The 23,642-nt window shown below is 37.9% G+C and overlaps 1 protein-coding gene across 2 annotated transcripts in view; it reads right to left on the bottom strand.

The window, feature by feature from the left end:
• Window positions 1-4,265: 4,265 nt before the first annotated feature.
• The window catches only part of ARHGAP15 (Rho GTPase activating protein 15), a 612,447-nt gene continuing 593,070 nt past the window's right edge, over window positions 4,266-23,642 (bottom strand). For both annotated transcript variants that reach the window (XM_077153695.1, XM_077153696.1), the window contains one exon: window positions 4,266-4,629. In XM_077153695.1, the coding sequence (XP_077009810.1) occupies window positions 4,446-4,629 (184 nt within the window). In that variant the 3' untranslated portion in view covers window positions 4,266-4,445. The remainder of the gene's footprint in view (window positions 4,630-23,642) is intronic.

Here is a 23,642-nt window from a genome sequence, read left to right as displayed (position 1 = left end):
CTAGTCAATAGGCTGAAACTTATGATCTGCATCATTTAGTGATAACATATATTCCTGGAGTATTACTTTTTTCAGTTTCTTTCAGATGATTCCATGATCTCATCAGATATCCCTGAAAGGCTTGATCAGGCAAGGCTTATTCTATTTTATAGATAGGAAAACTGAGACCCAGAGAGAGTAAATAATTTCCCAAGAATCTTAACAGGAAATTCTTCTAGGTGTTAGTCTGTTTGTTTTCTACTATTTTGTGTCGTTCTTGCTCATTCATATAGCTCCACAGTTGCACTTTGATTTTCTGGGGAGCAGGCTTGGCAGCAATGGAAGACAGGGGACACAAAAATGGAGGTCCTTGGACTGAGTCTGGTTCAGTTGTGTTTTACATGATGTAGCTATAAATCAGGAAATTTCACGTAAAATTCTGGATTTCTGGCTTTTTGTGAATGATCTAAAGGTCTGGCAAGATTGTGCCTAAACTCCCACATAAGAAACATTGCTTTGAGCTGCGTAGAGGCCAGTCCAATCACTTTGGACAGGGGTTGAGCTTGAGCTTTTCCCAGATGCCACCCCTTCCTAAAGACATTAACCTGTTCTTCTTTACTTCCTTTTTTATTACCAGCCTGGCCCACTAAGCAACCCTTGGTTTAAAGAAAAGGGGGGGGGGGGGGGAGGGAGACACACCCTTCTATTTTCTGAAGATAAGATGAAACCCTTTAATTGGAGGAATAAAATGTTATGTTTGAAGTAAGTCTTCAGTTTTTGTATTAGAATTTGAGCTTTTCAGGAAAAAGTTATTGTTTTAGCTTTGTTTCTCCTTGACAACAGAGCAATTTGACCCAGAACTCTTAGATGACAGTCCTTTTGTATGAAAATTTTTGCAGGGACTTTTAATTAGGAATTGACAGGGTGATTAACTTATAATTCACAAAAAAATAAATGTGGAAAAGAGAAGTACAGGTCAATTTCAGGCTGCGTTAAACTGTGAGGACAACACTGCTGGCAAGTGATTGTTTTCTCTTAACAGCTTTCCTAATTTTTCTTAATTGGATCCTTTGTTTTCTAATTGGATAGAGAGAACCATCATATGGCTTTCAATTACTAGCTGTGCATGTTGATCCCGTCATATGGCCCATACTGCGTAACATTAGACTCTCTACATATAGCACAGAATAAATACCATCTCCAAGAAGCCTTCTGTGTCTGTAAGTCTGAGGGGCGACCTCTCAGGTCCTCAGTACATAAATACTTACTGAAATAGAACATACTGACTATCTTGATTTTCCCGGGACACTTTTTGGACTTGTGTTTCCATTTTAAGGACTATATGATAATTTTTAAGATTCTTCCTCCTCATCTTCTGAAGTATCTCTAATATTTTAATTATATTCTTGAAAAATGTTAAAAATCAGGCATTTGTGCCTGCACACACAGGAACATGTATGTAGTTAAAGTAGCTTGTTTCTCCTGCCTACGGGTGAGTTTAGAGATTCTCTTTCTAAGAAACAAAGTTTCTCTATTGCTTCCTTATTTTAAAAGAGATCCAATGGCTCTCTTTTGTCAATAGGGTAAAATCCAAATGTTTTATCATGATCTACATCTGACTCAAAATCTTTCACAGCTCCATCTTTCAAAATTTGGGGACATGCACGTTTCTCTGTCTTCACTGAGCTTCTCACTTTTCCTTAGAAAGGCCAGACCTTTCACAACTCTTTCCATGCCATTCTTACTTTCTAATATGTCTTCTGTTATTTTCTTTGCCTGGTGAATCTTGCTCATCAGTCAAGATGAGATCGAAAAGTTCAACTCTCCAGACTCCCCTAGACAGAGTTAGTTCTTTGGTTCTCTGTCAACTACTTGCTTTGTATTGGCTTCTACTCATTCATTCATTCAAATATACTTCCCGGGCATGTCTATGTACTGGATGCTGGGTCCTGAGACTATGTGGGGACTAAGTTGGGTGAGTTCCTTTATCTTGAACTGAGTTGTAGCTGATCTTCAGGGCTTGTTTCCCTCACTAGACTTTGAAACTGCAGAAGATAGCAATTGTTGCCTTATTTTATGTTGTATCACTACAATGATGCACACTAGGTGATCAAGAAATGTTGCTTTTCATGTCTGCTTGATGGAAAATATTGATCAATATTCTAAAATCTAACTTCTTAGTGAGTTAATCTAGTATGCTTAAAATCTTGGCTTTAAATCTGGAACAGTTGCTGCCACCATCGCTGCTGTTTTTGAGATCTTATGGAGTCCAGTGACCTTTTGGCTTAACCCTTTTTAAGTATAAGTTGGATTCTGTGATGGGCACTTTGGCTCAGCACCTTGGAATGGTCTTTCCCCAGAGAGGAAACACATTCTCTGATTAAATGCCCTTAGCAGGCAGGGACAGGACACAGCTGGGGTTTGAATCAGGCCAAATCCCATCATATTGAAAATCAAGAAGCTGATGCTTTTGAAGATTATAAATCTGGAAAGCAGGAGACGCAAGGGGCTGTGAGTTCCCGTTCCAAGTAAGTAGTGCCACTTTGGCTTTTAGTGCTGCTTCTCTCTGGCTGATGTAACCAGAATTACTTTAAAGATGGATACGTGTGAAAGGATAAGATCTTGATCTTAGAGCTGCTAAATCTACTTCTCCCTGCCTTCAAAGAGAAGTAATTAAAGTCTTGGGGAAGACATAATTGAGAATATGGAATGTCATGGATATTAGGAGGACTTGAAATAGAGGACCCAAATTCTTGTTTCATGGCTCCATGTTTGCCAGAAAGGCGTAAGTTCAACTTTGCGTACAAGAAGACCTCAAAGCAAGTTTGCTAGCTCACTACTACTAGTGGCATTAGACCACGGGGCTCTGCTTTGTGTGGCTTTTTTGTCTTTGTGGTGTGTGGCTACATCCCACTCCGCTTAACCACACTTGAGCCTTTACTGTGATTATTTCTCTGCTCTTGGCCATGAGCCTGTTTTCTGGTGCTATTGCCCAAATGAAGACATTCAAGGGGGGCCCAGGAACCCTCTCCTTTCTTAGGTAGCTCTGTGAATGCTGAACAGCCCTTGGCCCTCTCCTGTCCAGGAGATGTCGCCCCATCTATCCAGACAGCTTACGCCTTGAAGCTCATTATTGTTCTAAGTGTTTGCTCTTGGATCCGTGTTTCAGGAGTTTTATTTACATGCTTTATTTCTCATTTCATGAACAAATCGATAACTAGACTTCCTCTTTTGTTGCACTGGATTAGTTTTACTTCTTCCATTTGAAATTTGATTAAAAAGCTGTCAAACATCGGTCTACATTTCTATCAGGAGAATACTTTCACAAAACTGGGTATGAGATGTGTTCAGTTAGAATACAGTTTTTGAATTTTCAAAATGAAACAATGTTTGATATATTCTAGACAGTTACCCTTTTGTTTATCCATGACAACTGAAACTAACCATCAGATGGATAAGCCAATTCAAGCCTAGTCAAGTAATCCTTAGGGCATATGAAAAAAGCCATTTAAAATAGTTCTTTCTAGATGGATTTAATGTAATTCACCAATAAAGCATCCTCAGAAGCATAATAAAAATTCTACATAAAATGACATAGCCAGGGAAAAGGTAGATGTGCAGTTTGATGAAGATTCAAAATGGATGTTAACATTAAAACTGAGCAGTCATGCAATTCTTGCACTATGAAGATCAAAATAGCAGGGCACTAATTTTGCTTCTAATTTATAATATTGGTATGCTTATGGGACTGAAAAGAGTATTTATTAAAAATCATATCCAATGGCAAATGTTTTGAACTGTCATATTTCTTTGGAAAAATTGCCATTTAACATGTTTTTATGACTTTCCGCTGCAGAGCACCGAGAATAGCTGGACTATATTTACACATACAAAAATGTTCTGAAAAGATGAAAATGTCTGTTTTGGCTGAGAACTTGATCTCCTTTATCCTATTTAAAAACTATTAGCTGCTGCCTTCCCAACCTCTTTTGGATCTACCCATGCACAAGTAGGAGGAAAGGGACATGACTGAGCAGCACGGGTGGCGACAAGGCACTTGTGAACTCTCACCCGTCCTGTCAAAGACACTCACTGTCATTCACACATCTACACAACACACACACACACACACACACACACAAAGCCTAGGAGCAGCATGAGAGCTCTCTTTCAGGTATAGCTCTACACTGTGCACTATTTAATAACACGGGGCATGTGTCATCTGTGCCCAGAAGTACTAGAAGGAACAGCATCGAAGGGGTTAATGCAGAACACATATAGGCAAATATTGTCAATTATTTTATTCAAATGTTTGGAACTTAAACACACAATCATCATTAAGTTTTCACAAAATGAGGCATCTGTCGCTTGAAAGGAAAAAAATATTTCAGAAATATGTTTACAGAAATGTAAAAATATTAGGCATCACGACAGATGTGAGCATGTTCCGTGACTTGTCTTGTCTGTCAGTCTTCCTCTGAGCCGAAGATCTTACTGTACTCACTCAGCATGAGCTCGGCTATCTGGTTTTGGTACACCATGTGTACCGCCATGTTCCCGCTTTCGTTCTCAGCTCGCAGAAGGGTGGGTCCAAATACAATTCCTAAACTTTGGGTGGACATGAGGTTCTTGGAGGCTTTGGCTACTATCCTGGGGAGAGAGGAAAAAAGAAAGAGATTCCATTGGACTTTGAAGTGAAATTGTGGTTACCTCTGAATGAGAAAGTTCTGTGTTCTTGTATTCTTTTTTTCAAATTTCAATTTAGAGAAGGAGAGCCATGGTAGTGATTGGCTTTGGCACAACAGGAAATGCTACATAAGAACAAAATTTTTCTAGTTTCAGAGAAACAGCAACTACCACAAACTTATTTAATGTTCTACCCTTCAGGCTTTACTGTATGGAAATAGAACCTATGACTTTTGAAATTCTTGTCCAACTTTTGATATGCATAGCACCTGGCCACCATGAGTGCTCAATAAATATTTGTGGAATGAATGAATAAATGTATTGAATGGTACCAAACATTGGAGAGAGTAAACAAGATTCAGCCTCTGAAGTGCTTTTAGACAATGGGGGAGACAGATGAGATGTGCACTAAAATATATAAGAATCCAAGCAACATAAACAGAACCATATACACAATTAATGACAGAAGGACGGGGGAAAAATCAAGTGTTTCATGGTTAGCGTGGATAAAGTGTTCCTGGAAGATGTTAACTGGAATGTGTTCGTGGAGAAGGTATGCTATATGTATTTGGGTTTATGGCAAGATTCTAAGTGTCTCCATTTACTTTGGACAGCCAATTTAGCTCACATTTCAAGAAAATATAGAATCTTGCAGCATTTGCAAAGAAAAAGAGTCCCACTGGAATCAAAGAAAAGTTTCTTGTGTGAGCATTGTATGGAGGACTAGAATACCAAAGAAATATTAGAAAGTAGTTTTATTAATGACATCGCCATGACTGCTTCAATGCAGAACTTCTAAAAAAGAAAATAGCATCTTATCCTATAGCGACATAAAACATGATGCCTATTCTTACAGAATGAGCCTATGTAGTTTGCTACTAAATTTAGGAAGAGTGGGGTTTTTAGTGATTTTCAAGATAAAGGGGTGGCATTCAGAAGGACAGGGTAGAATTAAGCAATACTAAACTCTGCAGTCTACCAGACATCCCGACCCAAGGGAAGTATGAGCTTTCAGAATAAATCAAGGCTAAGGAACTCAGTACCACAAAGCAATCGGGTCTCTGGCTTCAGGTCCCATTGAGAAGCCTTGGTGCACTGTTGGACCATCAGAGGACCCTTTTTGTTTGACCTGAGTAGGCCTACATAGTTCCGACAGAGGAGACAGGAAGACTTGCTTCGTTTATTTCCATCCCTTCACAAATCTGAACCTCGCCTAGAGGTTATGCCTTCCCTTTCCTGAAGGGACAAAACCACATACACACTGACCTGACTCCCCCACAGTACCAGTTTACAGTCAGCAAAATGTACTTGACCTGGTGTGCCAGGTTGAGAGTGTTATGTACCCCAGAAAGCCATGTTTTAATTTTGATTCAATCTTGTGGAGGCAGCTGTTTCTTTCAATCCTAATCCAATAACGCAGGGCAGAAACCATTGATTAGATTATCTCCACAGAGATATGGCACATGGATTGTGGGTGTGATCTTTTGATTAGGTGGAGATGTGACTCCACCTATTCCAAGCAGGTCTTGATAAATTTATTAGAGTCTCTAAGCGAGGAAACATTTGGGAGAGAGTTAGAAATGACAGAGCCAACAGAAACTTCAGAGCAGAGCTGACACAGATGCCGACACTTGGAGAAGAGAGGCACGGAGGTTTAGAGATGCTTGGAGTCCAGCAGATATCGCCATGAGATGTTAAGCAAGCTAGAATCTGGAGAGAGCCTAGGGAAGCCGAGAAATGAAGACCAGCCCAGGAGAAGCAAAGTGAGGAACCCCCACAGGAACAGAGGCTGAAAGCAATGGAGCACAGAAGCAAGGGACCAGCAGATGCCAGCCACTTGACTTCCCAGCTGACAGAGGTGTTCCTGACCCATCAGCCTTTCTTGAATGAAGGCATCTCATTTCCTGACTGCCTTAGTTTGGACATTTTCATAGGCTTAGACTATAAACTTGGAACTTATTAAATTCCCCTTTTCAAAAGCCATTCCGGTTCTGGTGTATCACATTCTGGCAGCTAGCAAGCTACATACCCAGCTGATATAAATATGAATCAGCCATCATTCTAGTCACTTTCTCATTTAATCCTCACAACCATCCTGAGGTAGCTTCTGTTATTAAGGAAATGAGAAGACTGAGGCATAGGCTGGTTCAGGGTGCAATGAAACACAGAATAGAGGTTCAAACCCAGGCAGCCTGGTGCCAGGATCCTTTGGAAAATTTTTGCCAATAGCTATGCTGATCCTTCCTTTTGCCCTCCTCCACATAGTTATAACATCCCTTCAAAAGAAGGTCTGTAGTTTTATTCTTTGTTGCAGAGTTGTGATTGACAGCCCAGTTACAAGGAGAAGTACTGTGGGCAGGATGACTCTAGAATTTGGAGTGGATATTCTGCCTCCTATTTTCACATTTCTTATGCTTTAAAAGGAGATGATTTGTACCTGTGAGCACTGTTGGCATGGCTACATTTCTGGAAGGGATGCTTGTATTTTTAGAGTATCGGTAATTTATCTGAGACTTCAAATTTAAAGCTTCCTTTGGAATATAGAAAACTATGTTACTTTGCCACTGCAATTACCAAAAGTCTGTAGAGTGATTTAAGCACACTTCTAAAGTTAGAGCCAATGGAACGGGCCTTGGCGTCCCTTAAACACACCTGTTTACCTTGGTTTAAGAACTTTCTTGAACCTCAACCAGAGCTCCTAATATAAAAGCCATTAGTAAGATTCACCGTGAAGGAAGAGAAACAGATATTTTGCTTCTGCATTTAGATGAATGCTTTTTTGTGATACAAACTCCTTCACTGAATCAACCTCAATAAAGAACAAGGTTGTTAAAGGCAAATATGGAGAGAGATAACATCAATCAATTAATTGAGTACCTACTAGTTGAAATTTGGTTGGTAGCAGAAGTCTAAGTTGATGAGATGTATCTAGCATGGAACAGGGCTCAAAGGTCAGAGGGAAGGAAGAAGGCAGAATCGAAAGCAAAAGAATATTGAAAGTGTGGGGGGGGAGTGGCCTATATATAAGGTTTCTTCACCACAGGCTTGTGGAAGAGCACTAGGACTTGAGCAGCATTAGGATCTGTGGAGGTCACGGGGACTGACAGGGAAAGGGGAAGAGGCAAAGATAAATTGAGAAAATGAAGATGTGTTTTCCTATTTACTCATGGCTGCAACTTCAGTTGCTGGCAGGAGGAATGAGATTTGGCATAGCTGGAGACAGAACTAGGCATACTCACAAAGGCGAGGCGAGAAATCAAGGGAGGTCCAAGAGCTGATTATTGGAGGGGGCAGTGGTGGCTGTCAGGAGGGTAAAGAGATAGAAGCTGAAAGAGCGCTGTAGCATCTGGAGGAACTTGAAGGAGATGGGTGACCCAGCTCTCCAGGGGTTACCAGAAATATACAGCCAGTAGAACTTGGGCCATGAGGGGAGAGCAAGAAGACCAAATGAGGCTAGACTTTTCTCTATTTTCCAAGAGTTCTTTATATTTTTCCTATTCAGTAAAAGTTCTGGTCTTAGAATCCAGGGCAAGGACAAATCTAGAGGAGGGACCTAATTCTGAGCTTAAAGAGGATTAATAGCAGGAGGCTTGAGCTACATGGTAGAGTTTCCCTCAGGCAAAGGGGGTGGGATGTGGAAGGCAACTCCTGTCATGGGTTTCTGCCAGTGCATCAGTTTCCTAAATTTCCTGTGGACAAATGTTACTATTATTGCTGTTGTTATTATTTGTACATGTAAATTTGGAACATTAATTCTATCTCAAACCTGTAACCTTTGTGCTATATCTCTGCATACTTTCCATTTGATCTTTAAAATTTTTTTTAATTCCGTTATCACACATACAATATAAAGCTTGCCCTTTTTAATCAAACTCAGGAATATATATCAGTGCTGTTAATTGCATGCACAATGTTGTGCTGTCACCACCACCATCCATTACTAAAACATTTCATCATTCCAAATAGGAATGCGCTACATTTTAAACCTTAACTTCCCATTCCCTGTCCCCACTGGTAACCTATGTTCTCTATTCTGACTCTATGAGTTTGCTTATTTTAAGCAAATCAATGAGAACATACATTATTTGTCCTTTTGTATCTGACTTATTTCACTCAACATATGATGTCTGCAAAGTTCATCCATGTTGTCACATGTATCAGAACTTCATTCCATTTTTACAGCTGAATAATATTCCATGGTATTATATATATATATATATATGTCACACTTTATCCATTCACGTTAGCATGAAAGTAAAATGACAACCTAAACAATGGGAGAGAATATTCGCAAACCATATATCTGATAAAGGTTTAATATTCAGAATATGTAAAGAAATCCTTCAACTTAATAACAAAAAGACAAACAACCCAATTTGAAAATGGGCAAAAGACTTAAATAGACTCTCTCCAAAGAAGATACACGAATGACTGTAAAGCACATGAAAGGTGCTCCATGTCATTAGCCAACCAGGAGATGAAACCCTCCAGTTTCATTTTCTCATGAACACCACAGAGATAACATTTCATGCCCATTGGAATGGCTGCTATTAAAAAACAAAACGAAACAGAAAATGACAAGTGTTGGAGAGGATGCGGAGAAATAGGAACACTTATTCATTGCTGGTGGCAATGTAAAATTGTGTTGCTGCTATGGAAGTCAGTTTGGCATTTCCTCAGAAAGTTAAGTATAGAACTACCATAAGACCCAGCAATCCCACTTCTAGATATATAGCCCAAAGAATTTCAAGCTGGAACTCGAACAGATATTTGCCCACCAGCATTCACAGGGGCATTATTCACATTTGATTCAAATAAAAGCAGCTTTCACTTATGAGTATTTAAAATAATCTTGTTATAAGCGAATTTTACTAATAATACACAGTTTTGTATTTTCTTTACATTTGCATTACTACAGGTTAAATTTTCTTAGCAGTTCGAAACTTTTTCCTAAGTTGAGAAAATCAAGTTTCCGGCCATACCTTTCAGAAAAATCAATTATAGTTAAGAAGAAAATGTGAATAAATATTATTTGAAGTGCATACATTCTTGTTTATTCACTGTTACAAAAACACGTGTGTATAAACATACATGTATGCATTTGAATTGGTTATTTGTTTTCTAAACTTCTACCAAAAAATAGGTGTGTTGAGAAATCAGTAAATCACTAGCTAAGAATAGACGATGAAAGTAAAGGCCAATTTGGGGTAGAGACAGTAACTACCAAACTGTATGGTTCTTCTATATAGCAAATATATTCTTGTGTCAAAGCTTAAATTGGACTAGATCTCTTTCTAATAGATAACAGGAGTAGACTTTTCTAGCAAAGAAAGTCCCAAACTGGAGATTTTGGAAAGTTTCTTAATGCTGCTATGAATTTCACAATTCATATGTGAAGTTGTGTATTCCCTACCTCACTAGACTCCTCAATACTAAGTGGTTGGTTTAGGACCACACAGGGAGTCAACCACAGTTTCAAACACATAGCTTGGTTACTATCCTAAAATATTATTTTAAATCTCAGTATTTTAATCTCAGATCAATGGCTATCATAATGTCCACTCTTAATGTGGGGATCAGCTGGATACTGCAAGTGCCATTGTGACTGGAGGCTGCAACTGGTAAAACATAGGTAAAAGAAACCTAGGCTATTGAAAGAAATAAAAGCCCTATAAAGGAAAAAAAAAAAGAATCCAGTTTAGTATCTAAGATGGAATACTCTCCCAAATAATAATAACTGTACTTCCAATAACTTAGACTGCAGTTGGCTGAGCTGTATTGTTGGAAGGGAGGCTCTGATTCAGAAGCCATACACGTTTATTACTGGTTTGGCTTTATCTCCAGGACAGTTTTAATTAAAATGAGTTGTGTAAAACACCATTTCTGTGATCTGCTTTGCAGAAATAGTATTCCAGATTAAAACTAAGTTTTGGTGAAAACCTAACACTGTTTTCTCTTCGTGGAAATTGATAATGCACAATAGTATAATAAAGGCTCTAAGGAGTCCTGTGGGGAAGGACCCTGCTCATCACCTTTGGTTTCCTTGCATCTTACCTAACTTCCCTGAACATAGAGCCTTTCTCCTGAGAGACAATTTGAAGAACATGTATTAATTAGGAAATGAGTCTGAAAATGTTCTACTGTATTCTGCCATCCTGGCCTCAGAGCTCTATAGTAGCTAACTCAGAAAGAGGTCAGATTGTGGTCATTTCTTGCAGGTTCCACCTCGCTGCTAGGGTTTAGGTTTCATTAGGCCTTAAACTCCATGAGTGTTGTAAATTTTGAGCTACAGTTTAACCTGTTGTTAGCAAAGAAATGAAAGAAATTCCCCTTCTAGGACAAAAGAAAGGCCAAAAGTCAAAAGAACAACTCTAAATGAGAAAGGGGAGGGCGAAGATGTGTCATGAAATTAACATTTACTGAAATGACGGATAGGAAAGAAGCTGTAAAAACATTTCGATCTCATATCCATATTTGGGAACTCCTCCACATATTTGTTTACTCACCTTTAATTTACACCCAAGAATTCTTTATAGCAAAGATATCTGGTTCTAAGCAACATGAGAGCTCAAAGTTGAGTGCCTCTGAATGCTTAACTAATGGGGAAAAGACTTCCAACTGTAACTTTTTTGAAAAAAGACTATTTGTTAATATTGGCTTCATTTAAAATAGCCTGACAAAAATAATTATGATTTTATGAATTTGTTCATGAAATAGCACTTGATATATGTTCATGGCAAAAGCAATTCTTATACCCTTAAGTAAAATTCCAGTTTATAAAATCTTGAAGTGGGTAAGAATTCACTTTTCTGGCAAGAGGAAAAAGTGATATACAGCTTACAATGCAAAAAAGGAGAGGAAATGCCAGAGCTACTTTCTGTCAGACTCAAATGGAAGGAGCAATGATCCATCAATTTAAGATTATTTTAGAAACAATCTATAATCCAGTGCTACAGATGTTGGACCCCAGACAAAAAAATCCTCGCAGCCTTATGCTGGGTAAGTTTTTCCAAAAAATGAGCTGAATTGCTAACTTAAAGAATTTCTTAGTTGTGTGAAATCACCGCCAAATGACTCAAACTGAAAGAGAGCTTTACTATAAAATTAAAAATTCATGTTGAATTGAGAAGACCAAAGCATCTAATAATAATCCAGCTGCAAAAAGATAAATAGATGCAAACTTTCTTTTAAGTTTGTGCTTTGCTGTTACTGTAGTGACTTGTGAACGGAGTTGAAGCCACCTACTTGCCTTGCCTGCAGCACAACTCTCAAATTCTGGAAGCATATTAGAATCATGCCCTTCCCTATCTGTGGAATGCTGTGATTTTTCCAACATGCATAACTTTAGGATGGTTTTGGCTTGAATAGGAAAATGTGGTGGTAAATGTATTCCTGCCATCAGGTCACACCTTGCTTGCAGAATATAGCTCAGCCATTGCATATGAAATGTTAATTGTGACTTTGACCACTTAACTGAAGAGAGGCTGTTAAAAATAGAATAACAAATTTTCAATATGCTCAACGTATGTTTCCCATGAGCTATGACTATTTTGGGGGATGAGGGGATCCATGCTAACCATATGTTTGCCTATTCTCAGTTTGAACAAACAATACTGCAGCCGATACTGGCCGTTTTATAAGATAGGAGACTTAGCAGAAATCCCACCTTATCCCTTAAAGTCATGGCTGCGGGCTAGAAAAGTTTTCAATGACTGAAAAAGCAGAAGAGTATCCTCAAGTCTTTCTGTATTTAACATGAATGGATATCAAGGTGATCATTCGCAAGTAATTCAGCCCTTTTTTATATGTTGATGTATAAACCAATTGATTTGCAATAATTGTAAAGTCTTCAGTGTTACAACCAAAACATCATATCACATATTATTTTCCAAAATAAGTTAACAACTAATCATCCTCAATGGTAATTATTGCTTTCAAATGATATTTTTATTTTAAAATTGCCTTAAAATCATATGTATAGAATCCTCTCAAAGTATGTCCTAGAAAAGGAGCATTGTATGGCAATTGCATTCTTACAACTAACACTGCCTGATCCTTTGCATTTATTGAATATCCTCTTTGCTGTGATGTTAATGCAGAAGATTGAAACAGTTTCAATTATTCACTTGTTTCATATTTGTATTGGTTGGACAGTATAGAGGTATTGTATTATTAAGGTAATATTCAGGATATCTAATAAGATATAAGGACTGGTCATGTAAATACAAAGTAACAACTACCTGTGGGCAGAACTGGGCTACTGCTATTTTAAATACCCCCCCCCCACCCCAGTAATGCCAAGGAGCAGAGCGTGGGAAGTGTGACACGGCAGTAGCGGGGGCGGGGGGGGGGTTCAAGGAAAGCTTCTCTGAGGAAGGGGCACAGAAGCTCAGCCTCAATCGGTGCACATATTTGGGGAAAGTGCATTCCAGACAGGGAATAGCCACAAAGCCCCAATAGTGAGCCCATGCTTGTGGGAGTGAGGGGAAACAGGTGGGATGCTTGATCAGGGCTCTGGACCTTGGCAATTGAATTCTAATGGTGATGGGAATCCAGTTTTAGATTTTGAGCAAGAGAGTGACACTGATAGCATTTAGGGGATATAACGTAAGTAGTTTTACTTTATACAAATTTGAGACAATATTTTAATACAATTCTGTTTCTAGCATTTTCCACTTCTCTCTTGAGCAATTCCTGTCTGTATGTGTCATATAATTAGTTTGTCATTTCCTTATTATGGGACAAAATGGATTGTACCCTAGGATTTCTTATAAATGAGGTTGAGATAAGAATCTTTCCATGTGTGCTTCCTCACGATTTTGAGTATTTCCTCAGTCAATGGTCCTCAACCAGGGGCTCCTTTGCCTCACCTGTGGGCATCTGGCAAGTCTGGGGACATTTTTGATTGCCATTATTGTGTGGGGGTGGTTTACTACTGGCACCTAGTGGGTAGAAGGCAGGGATACTACTAAACTTCCTACAAGGCACAGGCCAGCCTCATCCCCACCTCCAACAAGAATTATTAGGCTGAAAGTCTCATTGGTGCTGCTGCTGAGAAACTGTGCCTCAGGGTAAAATAGTAGAGATGAAATAATTAGATCTACGACTCTCAAATTTTACCACCCACTAGAATCATTGGGAAGATTTGCTAAAACACAGATTTCTGGGTTTCACCCCCAGATTTCTATTTCAGCAGGTCTAGGAGGGACTTGAGGATCTGCATTTCTCATAAGTTCCTAGGCGATGCCCTGGCAGCCGTATGGGACCCTACTTTGAGAACCACTATGGTAGATCACTCAAGTCTGTTTTCCCTGTTTCTTTTCTTAAAACATGATATCATTTGGCAATGTCTACTTCCTGTTTAGTTTTATTATCATTGGGTATTGCTATTTAAAAAATAACTCCAGTTTGATGGGTGAAAAATGGGTTGTCATTCTTTGAATTTAGGGTACTATGATATTATGAGATGGAGAAAAGGTTAAAAAAAAAAGCCATGTGCATTTTCTCTTCTGTGAATGTCTATTCCTATCTCCTGCCCTTTTTCCTGTTGAGGGCATATAATATTTGTCTATTTACTTGATTTCATTTATTTTGCGTAGCAAAACTAGTTCATAGTCTTTGAAGGAATAGGACTAATCAGGACTATCTACAGTAGAAAGTAGCCTCCCCACCACCCCCCACTTTCTAATAGAATTCCTTCATGTAAATACAATAACAGATGGATGCTCCTTAGGGTGTTTATCTACCTCTTTATCCATCTACCCATCTTTCTGATGTATAATGTATATTGTGTATACATACATATATTTAAATATAATATACTTCTATGATTTTTATTAAAGGACTGAAATAAAATACATGATGTGCAAAAATTTTATTTATACCCTTAACCATGTATCATGGGCATCTTTCCAAGTCAGTACACATATAAAAATACCTCATTCTTATTTAGAAAGTTGTTACATTTCACAGCATGGGAATACCTTAACTTATTTAACCATTCCCTCCTTGTGGGATTTTAGGTTTCTAATTCTTTGCTGTTACAGACACGCTGTAACAAACATCCTTTTATATATATTTATAAGCTTCTTATGTATTAAGAACTTTTCATTATTTTTTGTTGCACATATATTCTCCTAATTCTTTTGCTCCTTAATTTTATTTATTTAAAATTTTATGTAATCACAACTAGTACATTTTATTTGGAATCTCCACCATTGTTTTATTATTATAAAATTCATCAGTTTAAAGAAATCAGATAAATATAAACATTTTCACTTTTTAATGGTTTAAGTTTTTACCATACACTCTAATTCATCTTCAGTGTATTTTCATATGTAAAATGTGATGATAATGAAGATTTCTTTTCCCCAAAGCTAGCTAATTTCCTCAATAACAGGTATTGAATAGACCATCCATTCTCCATGTGTGATGCTACCTTTTTTGTGCAGTTCATTCAATCACAGACCCATACAACCTCAGATGTACAACCTGAGTCTGAGAAAGAGTGAAAATTTAATCAACATCTCAAAATAAGTGGCACAGCCTAGATTAAGATACAGATCTTTCTTACTCCTGGATATAGATGCCCTTTCCACAAATAACTAAGTATAAAGAATTTTGATTTTGAAATCAAAGGACTTCCTAACAGTGAGGAAATCAAAGGACTTCCTGACAAAAATAATTATGATTTTATGAATTTGTTCATGAAATAGCACTTGATATATGTTCATGGCAAAAGCAATTCTTATACCCTTAAGTAAAATTCCAGTTTATAAAATCTTGAAGTGGGTAAGAATTCACTTTTCTGGCAAGAGGAAAAAGTTTTTTCGAACTCTTAATTCACATCTAAGGATATACCTACATAGAGGAGAAGAGTGTTCCGAGGGAAGAAAAGCAGAATTAATACTTATTACCTTTTTCTCCAAATTCAAGGTTTTATAAACTTTTGAAAGCATTCATTTTATCATTGTGAATGGGAATACAGTTTTGGTGAAGTGATAAAAAATATCAGTTATGGTTTCCCTTAGGTATTTCTCCTCAAGCTTTGAGATGTTTTTAGTCATCCATATATGACCACCTCAGAAGTAAAAGAAATCTTAATTTTTATTCCCTGAGCTCTGCTGATGTATCAATAGCTACTGATAATATCAACATCTGGGGAAGACATTGCTTTGGATTTAAGAGAGAAAAGTTAGGAAATAGAATACATGTTGGAAGTATTCTTAGAAAGAAACTAAATTGTCATTATTCTCGAACCTGAATTTATCCAATGAGACAGTTAAAAAACTAGGATGTGCTAACACTTTACAAAGAATACTGAATGTTTTGCATAGATCAGCATTAATTAAGCCAAGCAGAATAATGCACTGGATTGCAAGATATTAATGGAAAATATAGAACTTAAATATTTGCCTTGTGATGTTATATAAAACTAAAAGGATATTGTCAATAAGCAGAGACAGAATTCTCCAACCTCTCTTTTATTTTTCCCTTTTTGTAGGTGAACAGAACAACTACTTTACATACAATAGAGTATCTACTTAAACTCTTCAGCAGTTTTCTTGAAGGTTGTGTCCTTGTTTAAAGAAAAATATCTCACTCTTTTCTAAAAGTTGTTATACTTCATAGTATGGCTATCTTAATTTATTTAACCATTCCCTTGCAGGTTGTCTCTAATTCTTTGCTATTATGGATAATGCTGCAATGAACATTGTATGTGTGTGTTTGTGTGTGTGTGTAAAGCTTTTTATATACTGAGAAGAATAACCTTTCATTATTAACGTCCCAAGATAGCTGAAAGAGAATCAGCTGTAATTTGGGTATCATCATTCAATCCTCCATGCCTAATTTTACTTTCTGAGAAACAATACATTTTAGATGCTTCCCAGGGTGACTTGACTTTAAAGGATGCACCGCAAAATTAGACAGTGTCAGGTGAATGGTTCCCGTGGGGTGATGGAAGAGTGCAGGGACAGAGGGGTTCAGGCTGGAGAAAAGAATCATTAGGGAAGCCATGATGATGGCAGATATTTTAAAAGCCATGATACGGAGGATAAACTGAGCTTTCTTGTAAATTCAGTTACTGGAATTTGCCCAGAGACCAATTTCCCCTCCTCATGAAGAAATAGTGCTGTGAAAATAGAATAAGTGGCTTCAAAAAAGTCATGAATTCATATTTATTACAGAAAACTTAGAAAATGCTGACAAGCCAAATAAAATAAAATCCCTCATAATTCCACCATGTAGATATTACCACTATTAACATTTGGTATAGATTTTTCCATATATGTACTAGAAAAGTACTAGGAGGTGCTACCAAGTGCATCAACTATTCTACACATAAAAAAGCCTTGAGTTCCCCATCGGGAGTGTTGGGGCAGGACATTAGAGATTCCTGTATTGGATGGCAGGTTGAATGACCTTCAAAGTGTGGTTTCAGTTCCCAGGTTAAGGATGAAAGATGGGCATTCTAGGAAAGTAAAACTTCATTTGGGATGATATAAAGTTTCTTCTCCAGACTTTCTTATATCTCATGTCTTTCCCCAAGATTCAGCAATAGCACTTACGTCTGCAGTGGACGGGTGATACAACAAAAAAACAGAGAAAGCACTTTTGATTTTTGCAAGTCAAGGCATGTGAATTATAAAGGACTGTGCCTTTGAGTTTCAGAAACTTAACTTCCAAAGGACACAGAGCTTTGCCGTTTGCCCTAATCAGGACATTAAAAGACTGGATAAAGAGACGGGGGACCCTGCTACCATATTAGAGAAATATTTTCTGGACTGTAAGAGAGTCATGGAGAAGAGAGCTAAAATTTTGGGGAGGTCCCATGGAAGTGGCTCTGCCTCAAGTCCTTCCTGTCAAATCTATGGATGGGCTGCTAGAAGGTAGGAGGAATCTGAGATCAAATGAACCCATATTCTCTTCCTTGTGTGAAGCCTAGGGAGATGGCAAGATTCCAGAGTTCCCCATGTCCAGTAGGTAAGGAATAGTTGAGTAGAAATGGCTTCAATGGGGGCATAAGATAGCTTCACAGAGTTCAGCATGAATGGTAACTCAGGCTCAGACCTAGGATGGGAAGTTGGGGTTAATGGCTGAAACCCAGAAAAGAATGAGGACCAGCTTGTAGAGGGGACAAACGCTAGGCATTTCTAGCATGTCCATCTGCTTTATCTATCTCCAATAGAATGCAACTGTCTTAAGGACAAGGACTTTATCTGTTTTTGTTTATTGTATTCCTAGACTAAGAGTAATGCTTGGTTCATAGCATTACCTGCTCAGTAAATAATTATTTATTGAAATGCTGTATAAATACCTCTCTGTCTTCCACCAAATACTTAGGTCCTATATAGCTCCCCAGGTCTAGTATAAAGCTAGGAAAAAGTCTGAAGACTTTTGATCCACTAAATATCAGTCTTTTGGAAGAACAGAGCCTTGAAAAAGAAATTATTTTCAATTATACACAACAATTACATTTCAGACACAGCTAGGTTTTACACCTGCTCTGAGACTATGAGAACATGAAAGCAGAAAGGAAGAGAGCTCATAGTTCTTGATGGGTTGCTAAAGGCCTGTAATTACCATATATTATTTGACTATGAATTTACAACATGTATTCAGTTAGAACAAAATTGTCTAGATGGACATAAAATAGAACATAATTTTTATCTGGCTATGATGGTGGGGTTCAGGTGTCAACTTGGCTAGGTGATGGTGCCTAGTTGTCTGGTCAGGTAAGCATTGGCCTAACCATTACTGCAAGGATATTTCATGGCTGGTTGATAAACCAGAAGGCTGGTTTATTAAATCATCAGTCAATTGATTGGATCTGTGATTGACATTTATGATTAACTACGGGTATGCCTTCCACAAACAAGAGAACCCAATCAGTTGGGTTTGATCCAATCAGTTGAAGATATTTCAGGGAGAAGAGAGAATTTTCACTGCTTCTTCAGTCAGAGGGCCTCTCCTGTGGAGTTCGTTGAGACCCTTCATCAGAGTTGCCAGCTTCACAGCCTACCCTATGGATTTTGGACTCTTGCATCACCACAGTTGCATGAGACACTTTTATAAATCTCATCTTTATTTATAGTCATCTCCTGTTGGTTCTGTTTCCCTAGAGAATCCTAATACACTGGCTTATGCCATGAATGGTTTGAAGTTAAAGAAAATAACACATTTTTAAGGACCAACTAAATTCTTCATAGGTAAAATGACTATTGTATCTGCACACTGTTTAAAATGTATACAATACCTTGCTCAAAGAAAGAAAACCATTCATTTTGCTTTTACACATATAAATGTATAAACCGTACTGAGGTGAAGGAATCAAGTATGATCAGTTTCTGCATATGTCCCTGTAAATGTGGGTGGTGACCTAACTCATGATCTTATCCAGAGCTTCACGTGGGGCTGGCTGAGTCTTTGTTGGACCTGCATTACAGTTCAACTTCTTGCTCTGACCCATCCTGCTCCCACACCCTCCTTTCCTCAAAGGTTGATGTCTAATAAATGCCCTGCATGTTAAACTCTGTCCCAGGGTATCCTTCTGGAGAGCAGATGTGGTCAAAGAAAGCCAACAAAAGGCTGGGGTTTTGGAGCTGGATCACTTGTTGCTTGGTTGGCAACAAGGAGTCTGTCAATGCTGGCAAGTGGAGTGCAGGCAGGTCTTGGCACAGGGTGGCAGTCCAGTTGCTAAAACTCTCACTGGAGGGGAATTGGGATATTATTCCCACAGTGGATACTAGCCGGTATAATGCACCAGGCATTTGAAAAAAATAGTGGGAGGTTGTGAATAGTAGCAACTACCAGGACAGCAAGTTTGGACAGCTATTGTCAAGTGACATCGATACTCTACAAAGAAGTTGTTGGAGATTACTAGGTGGCTCTCCTCTGTAAGTTCTGGTTGATGGAAGAAGAGATCATTACAGATCGAGGCTCATTGATAGCAATGGGGATTAAGATGCTGAAACAAGAGAGACTAAGTGGTGGGGCCTAAGTGCCAGAAACCAAATAGACACAATTATCTTAAAAAGTGCAGGGCCCAAGGGGTAGCCCAGGGAACCTGGCTTGCAGAGGGTTATGAAGATGGTTAATAAAATATGTTACCTAGCAGCAAAATAGATAAGTACTGCTCAGCTTGTGTCATCAGAAGAAATCATTTTATTATTATCTCCTGCTGTTGCCTGGGCACTTGGGGCTTCCTGGGTCAAGCAAGCAGTGGGCAAGGAAAGGACCTATCTTTCCATCTAGTGGAAAGGACCTCTCCAAAGGTCACAAAGCTGAGACTCAAATCTAGACCTTTCCATGCCTTTCTAGAGTTTTTTCCCCACTTTTACCCTGGCTCAGTTTTCATTCTTGCACATACTTCTTATAATATTATATGTTAATCATAAAATGTAATAATGGAGATAAAGGGGATTTTGAATATAAATACAATGTGCTATGATTATTAAATAGGAAAAAAAAATTACTTCCACCCCTAAGAAGCAAACCAAATGATTTGTGTGCTTTCGGCGAGCAAGGGGTGAAACTCTGTAGGTAACATAAGAGATTTTAGATAATGCGAACCAGGCATAAATTAAACAATTTGACACCAGGGCTGAAATGATATAAGTGAACACAAAATGAAACATTTAAGTGAAATAAAAATAGAGTAATGTACTATTACCCTATCTCAAACATGCTGACTTAATTTGACATCCTTATGGAAGAGGACAAGATAAAGACAGAGAGAAGGATAAATAGAGAAATGAAGATGATTTTAGTGTGATCTTGACCAGGTTGTTCATATTTCTCATACAGCCTGGAAACAATCCCATACTTATTGTAAGACGTGACCTTTAAATGTTCCTTCCTTGCAAAAAGACAAATATTCTTGATGCTGGGTGTTAGCTCGTGGAATCATCTGTCCTGACTACTCTCCCATCAGAGACTACACAGTAAGAAGGAAACTGTAGATGAGCAAACCTGTTACTTATTCTTTACATTCGCAGCCTTTAGAGTAAGCTCTCTTTGACAGTTCCCTGATTTCTTTAATATAGCAAATCTTTAATCAGACTAGATACGTTGAAATGTGATTTTTTACAGTGAATTGACCTGAGTTGAGTGCTTGAGTTGAAATGTGTATTTTTCCCCCTCAAAAGCTGACTGGGAGGGGAAAAAAAATCAGATATTCTATGATATACTTTGCCTTAGTGACAAGATGTTTTGGGGGAAATCATCCAAGCTTGAAATAAAATCTTTATTGAAAGTAATTCTACATTCATGCCAGTCAGATACATTGTCGGATTAGAACAGATATCCCAGGGGGAAACTACGCTATATGCACCAGGCAGAGTTGATTATTTGGACCTCCTGTCAGTTCTTAACTTCCTGACAATGGCTGAAGCATTCACGGCTGCTACAACTCTGTTTTCATCTTTATTTTGAGAGAAAGTTAATATACTTTACCTTAACTACGCCAAATGTACTGGAAAATAACCCGGTAATAAGATATATCCCTGCCTACCTAGTGATATCTGTGCATAGAGAGCATTTAGTTGTGCATTTTTAAGGAAACAAATACAAGCAGCAAATGACTGAAAGATATTGTGATTATTTTTTCTGCTTGAACTTTTAGATTTTCTTGGCAAAGCCTCCCATGTGCTGCCTTAAAACTAGCATGTATATATAATCATGGGGCCAACTAAATGGCTTTCATTGCAAATTTCCTTCAAATGGCAGGGCTGCTTTTTCTTTTTTTTAATTTTTTTATTGGAGCAATTCAGTTATTAATGTTACTTGGTGTCAAAAAGAAAGACACAGGTGTGTCACGTGACATTTGGGCCACTTAGAGAATCAACAACAGCTGAGGATGTCGCTTTCCTAAAGGCCATAGAATTGCTTTTTGGACACAATTGACACTATAACCAAAGAATAGAGGAAACAAAAATTCAACTTTGGAATTATTTTCCGAATCATTGTGAAAACAACGCAGATTGATTCCAGAGGAAAGAAAAGACATCCATAGATACTGGATAATAAAAGCTCATTTGAAAAAGTTCAGAACTTAATTTCACAGTTCTCATCTTTTGGCCGTATATTTGAAAAGTCATTGCTCTCATTTACTAAAGAAAGGAAGCAAGAGGGTGAGGTGGTCCTTGACTGAAGTTTAAGGACAGAGATAAGAGCTTAGTATCACGTTGCAGAAAGTCACAATCTATTCCTGCACACAAATAAACTGCAAGGGGGAAAGACTACTAGTTCTGAGAATCAGATCTCCTACATAAGAAATGTGTTGGTTAAAAAAGATCATGAAAGGGTGCACGGGGGGTTCAGTGATAGAATGCTCGTCTTCCAAGTGGGAGACCCGGGTTCGATTCCCAGAACATGAACTGCCCCCCCCCCCCCCACACACCAAAAAAAAAAAATATATATATATGAAAGAAGCAAACTGTGTCCATTCAGGATCCAGAGATCTCTCATCTTTATAGCCTTCGCTTTGCACTTTTATTACTACTCTTCTTTCACCACATTTATGCCAATCGCCATATCCCAAATCATATTTAAGCGTGTCTCTACTAGGAAGCTTTTAAGAATCATATTCTGATCACTTTGTTATTTGCTTTCTTGCTATTTAAACATTCAGACTGTATTACATTGTTGTTGACATGTTTTATTTTTATCTCTAAGTTATTTCATGCACATATGTTTTATCTGCCTCAATTAGATTGCAAAATCTTCCCATTTAAGTGGTGTATTACCTTCAGCTTTACTCCTATTTTCATTTGCAGTGGAAAATTTGGGCACCTATACATTGTTGTTACTACAAATTGCATTTGCTTTATGGGTGGCTGGCATGTTAAGTTTTTCTTTATCCAGCTACCTTTTTGCTGTAGCAGAAAGGGAGCTGGACCGAACAGAACTCAGGCACTCACAAATATTTTTCTATCTCCAGTTAGCACAAAGTGTCCACAGATACTGTTTTTAGTTGTTTTCTCTCAAGTTCAGGATAGCAAAATTCAAAAGTTAGCCAAGAGTTTGATTCCTTTTCTATGCCATTCCTCTCTCCTTTTCTCCTTTCTTCCTTCTTCTCTTTTTTATTTTCTTTGAGAAAAATTATACTGGAGAATAGAATTCAGAGACATAACAATATAAATGTAACATTTAAAGGTTTTTCTTTGGAAGATGAAATTCAGTAAGCGCAAACTACCATCCTTGGATGCTCTATTTTCCAAAGAGTTTTTGAGTTAGTATGAAATTACTTTAGGTAAAGGTGTCAAAAATGGAATGGATGGGTTATGAGGGTTGTGTTGAAAATTCTTGGTTCCTTACAGACAATGTCCATGTTATCCAGATGAGAAATAATGCATCTCACTGACCTAAGGGATCCATGTGGCCAACTGACTTAGAATGCCTAGGGAGACAGGTGAATAGGAAATAGGAAGCTTTAGCCTCATTAGAGCACAACAATTTTAACTACTGGACTTGGGGGAGATCCACTTGTGCAAGGAAACAGAAGGCCAGACTTTCTCTTCTGGCTCTGCTGTTTTAACTACCTATAGGACTTTAAACATTCAATTAGCCTTCCTTGGTCTCAATTTCCTCATTTGTAAAATCAAACAGTGGGTTGGAATAGTTCCAATTTCCATATGCTCTAGATTCTATTATTTAACAACTTCAAACATTTTTTTGTTTCTCTAACTTAAAACACTTTATAAGAGAATCGACAAGGTGGGAAATGCATTCGCAAGTATAGCCATCAATCGCAAAAGAAGCGAACCCTGAAATACAAGGAGCTTGCATTAATGTCTTGGATATATATGTATTTCAAATATTTATATATTTTTAATATATGTAGGATATGTTTATTTATATGTAGGATATAGATTACTAAAAGATATTCATTTAATTATCTATTAAAATAAAGAATGAATTAGACAGACACTGGGAATTTTTAAAGAAATAGACTCGAGTCTCATGTCTTCTTGGAG

Source organism: Tamandua tetradactyla, chromosome 3, assembly GCF_023851605.1.
Source record: "Tamandua tetradactyla isolate mTamTet1 chromosome 3, mTamTet1.pri, whole genome shotgun sequence".
Taxonomy (NCBI): Eukaryota; Metazoa; Chordata; class Mammalia; order Pilosa; family Myrmecophagidae; genus Tamandua; species Tamandua tetradactyla.
This window is presented reverse-complemented; position numbering and strand designations above follow the sequence as displayed.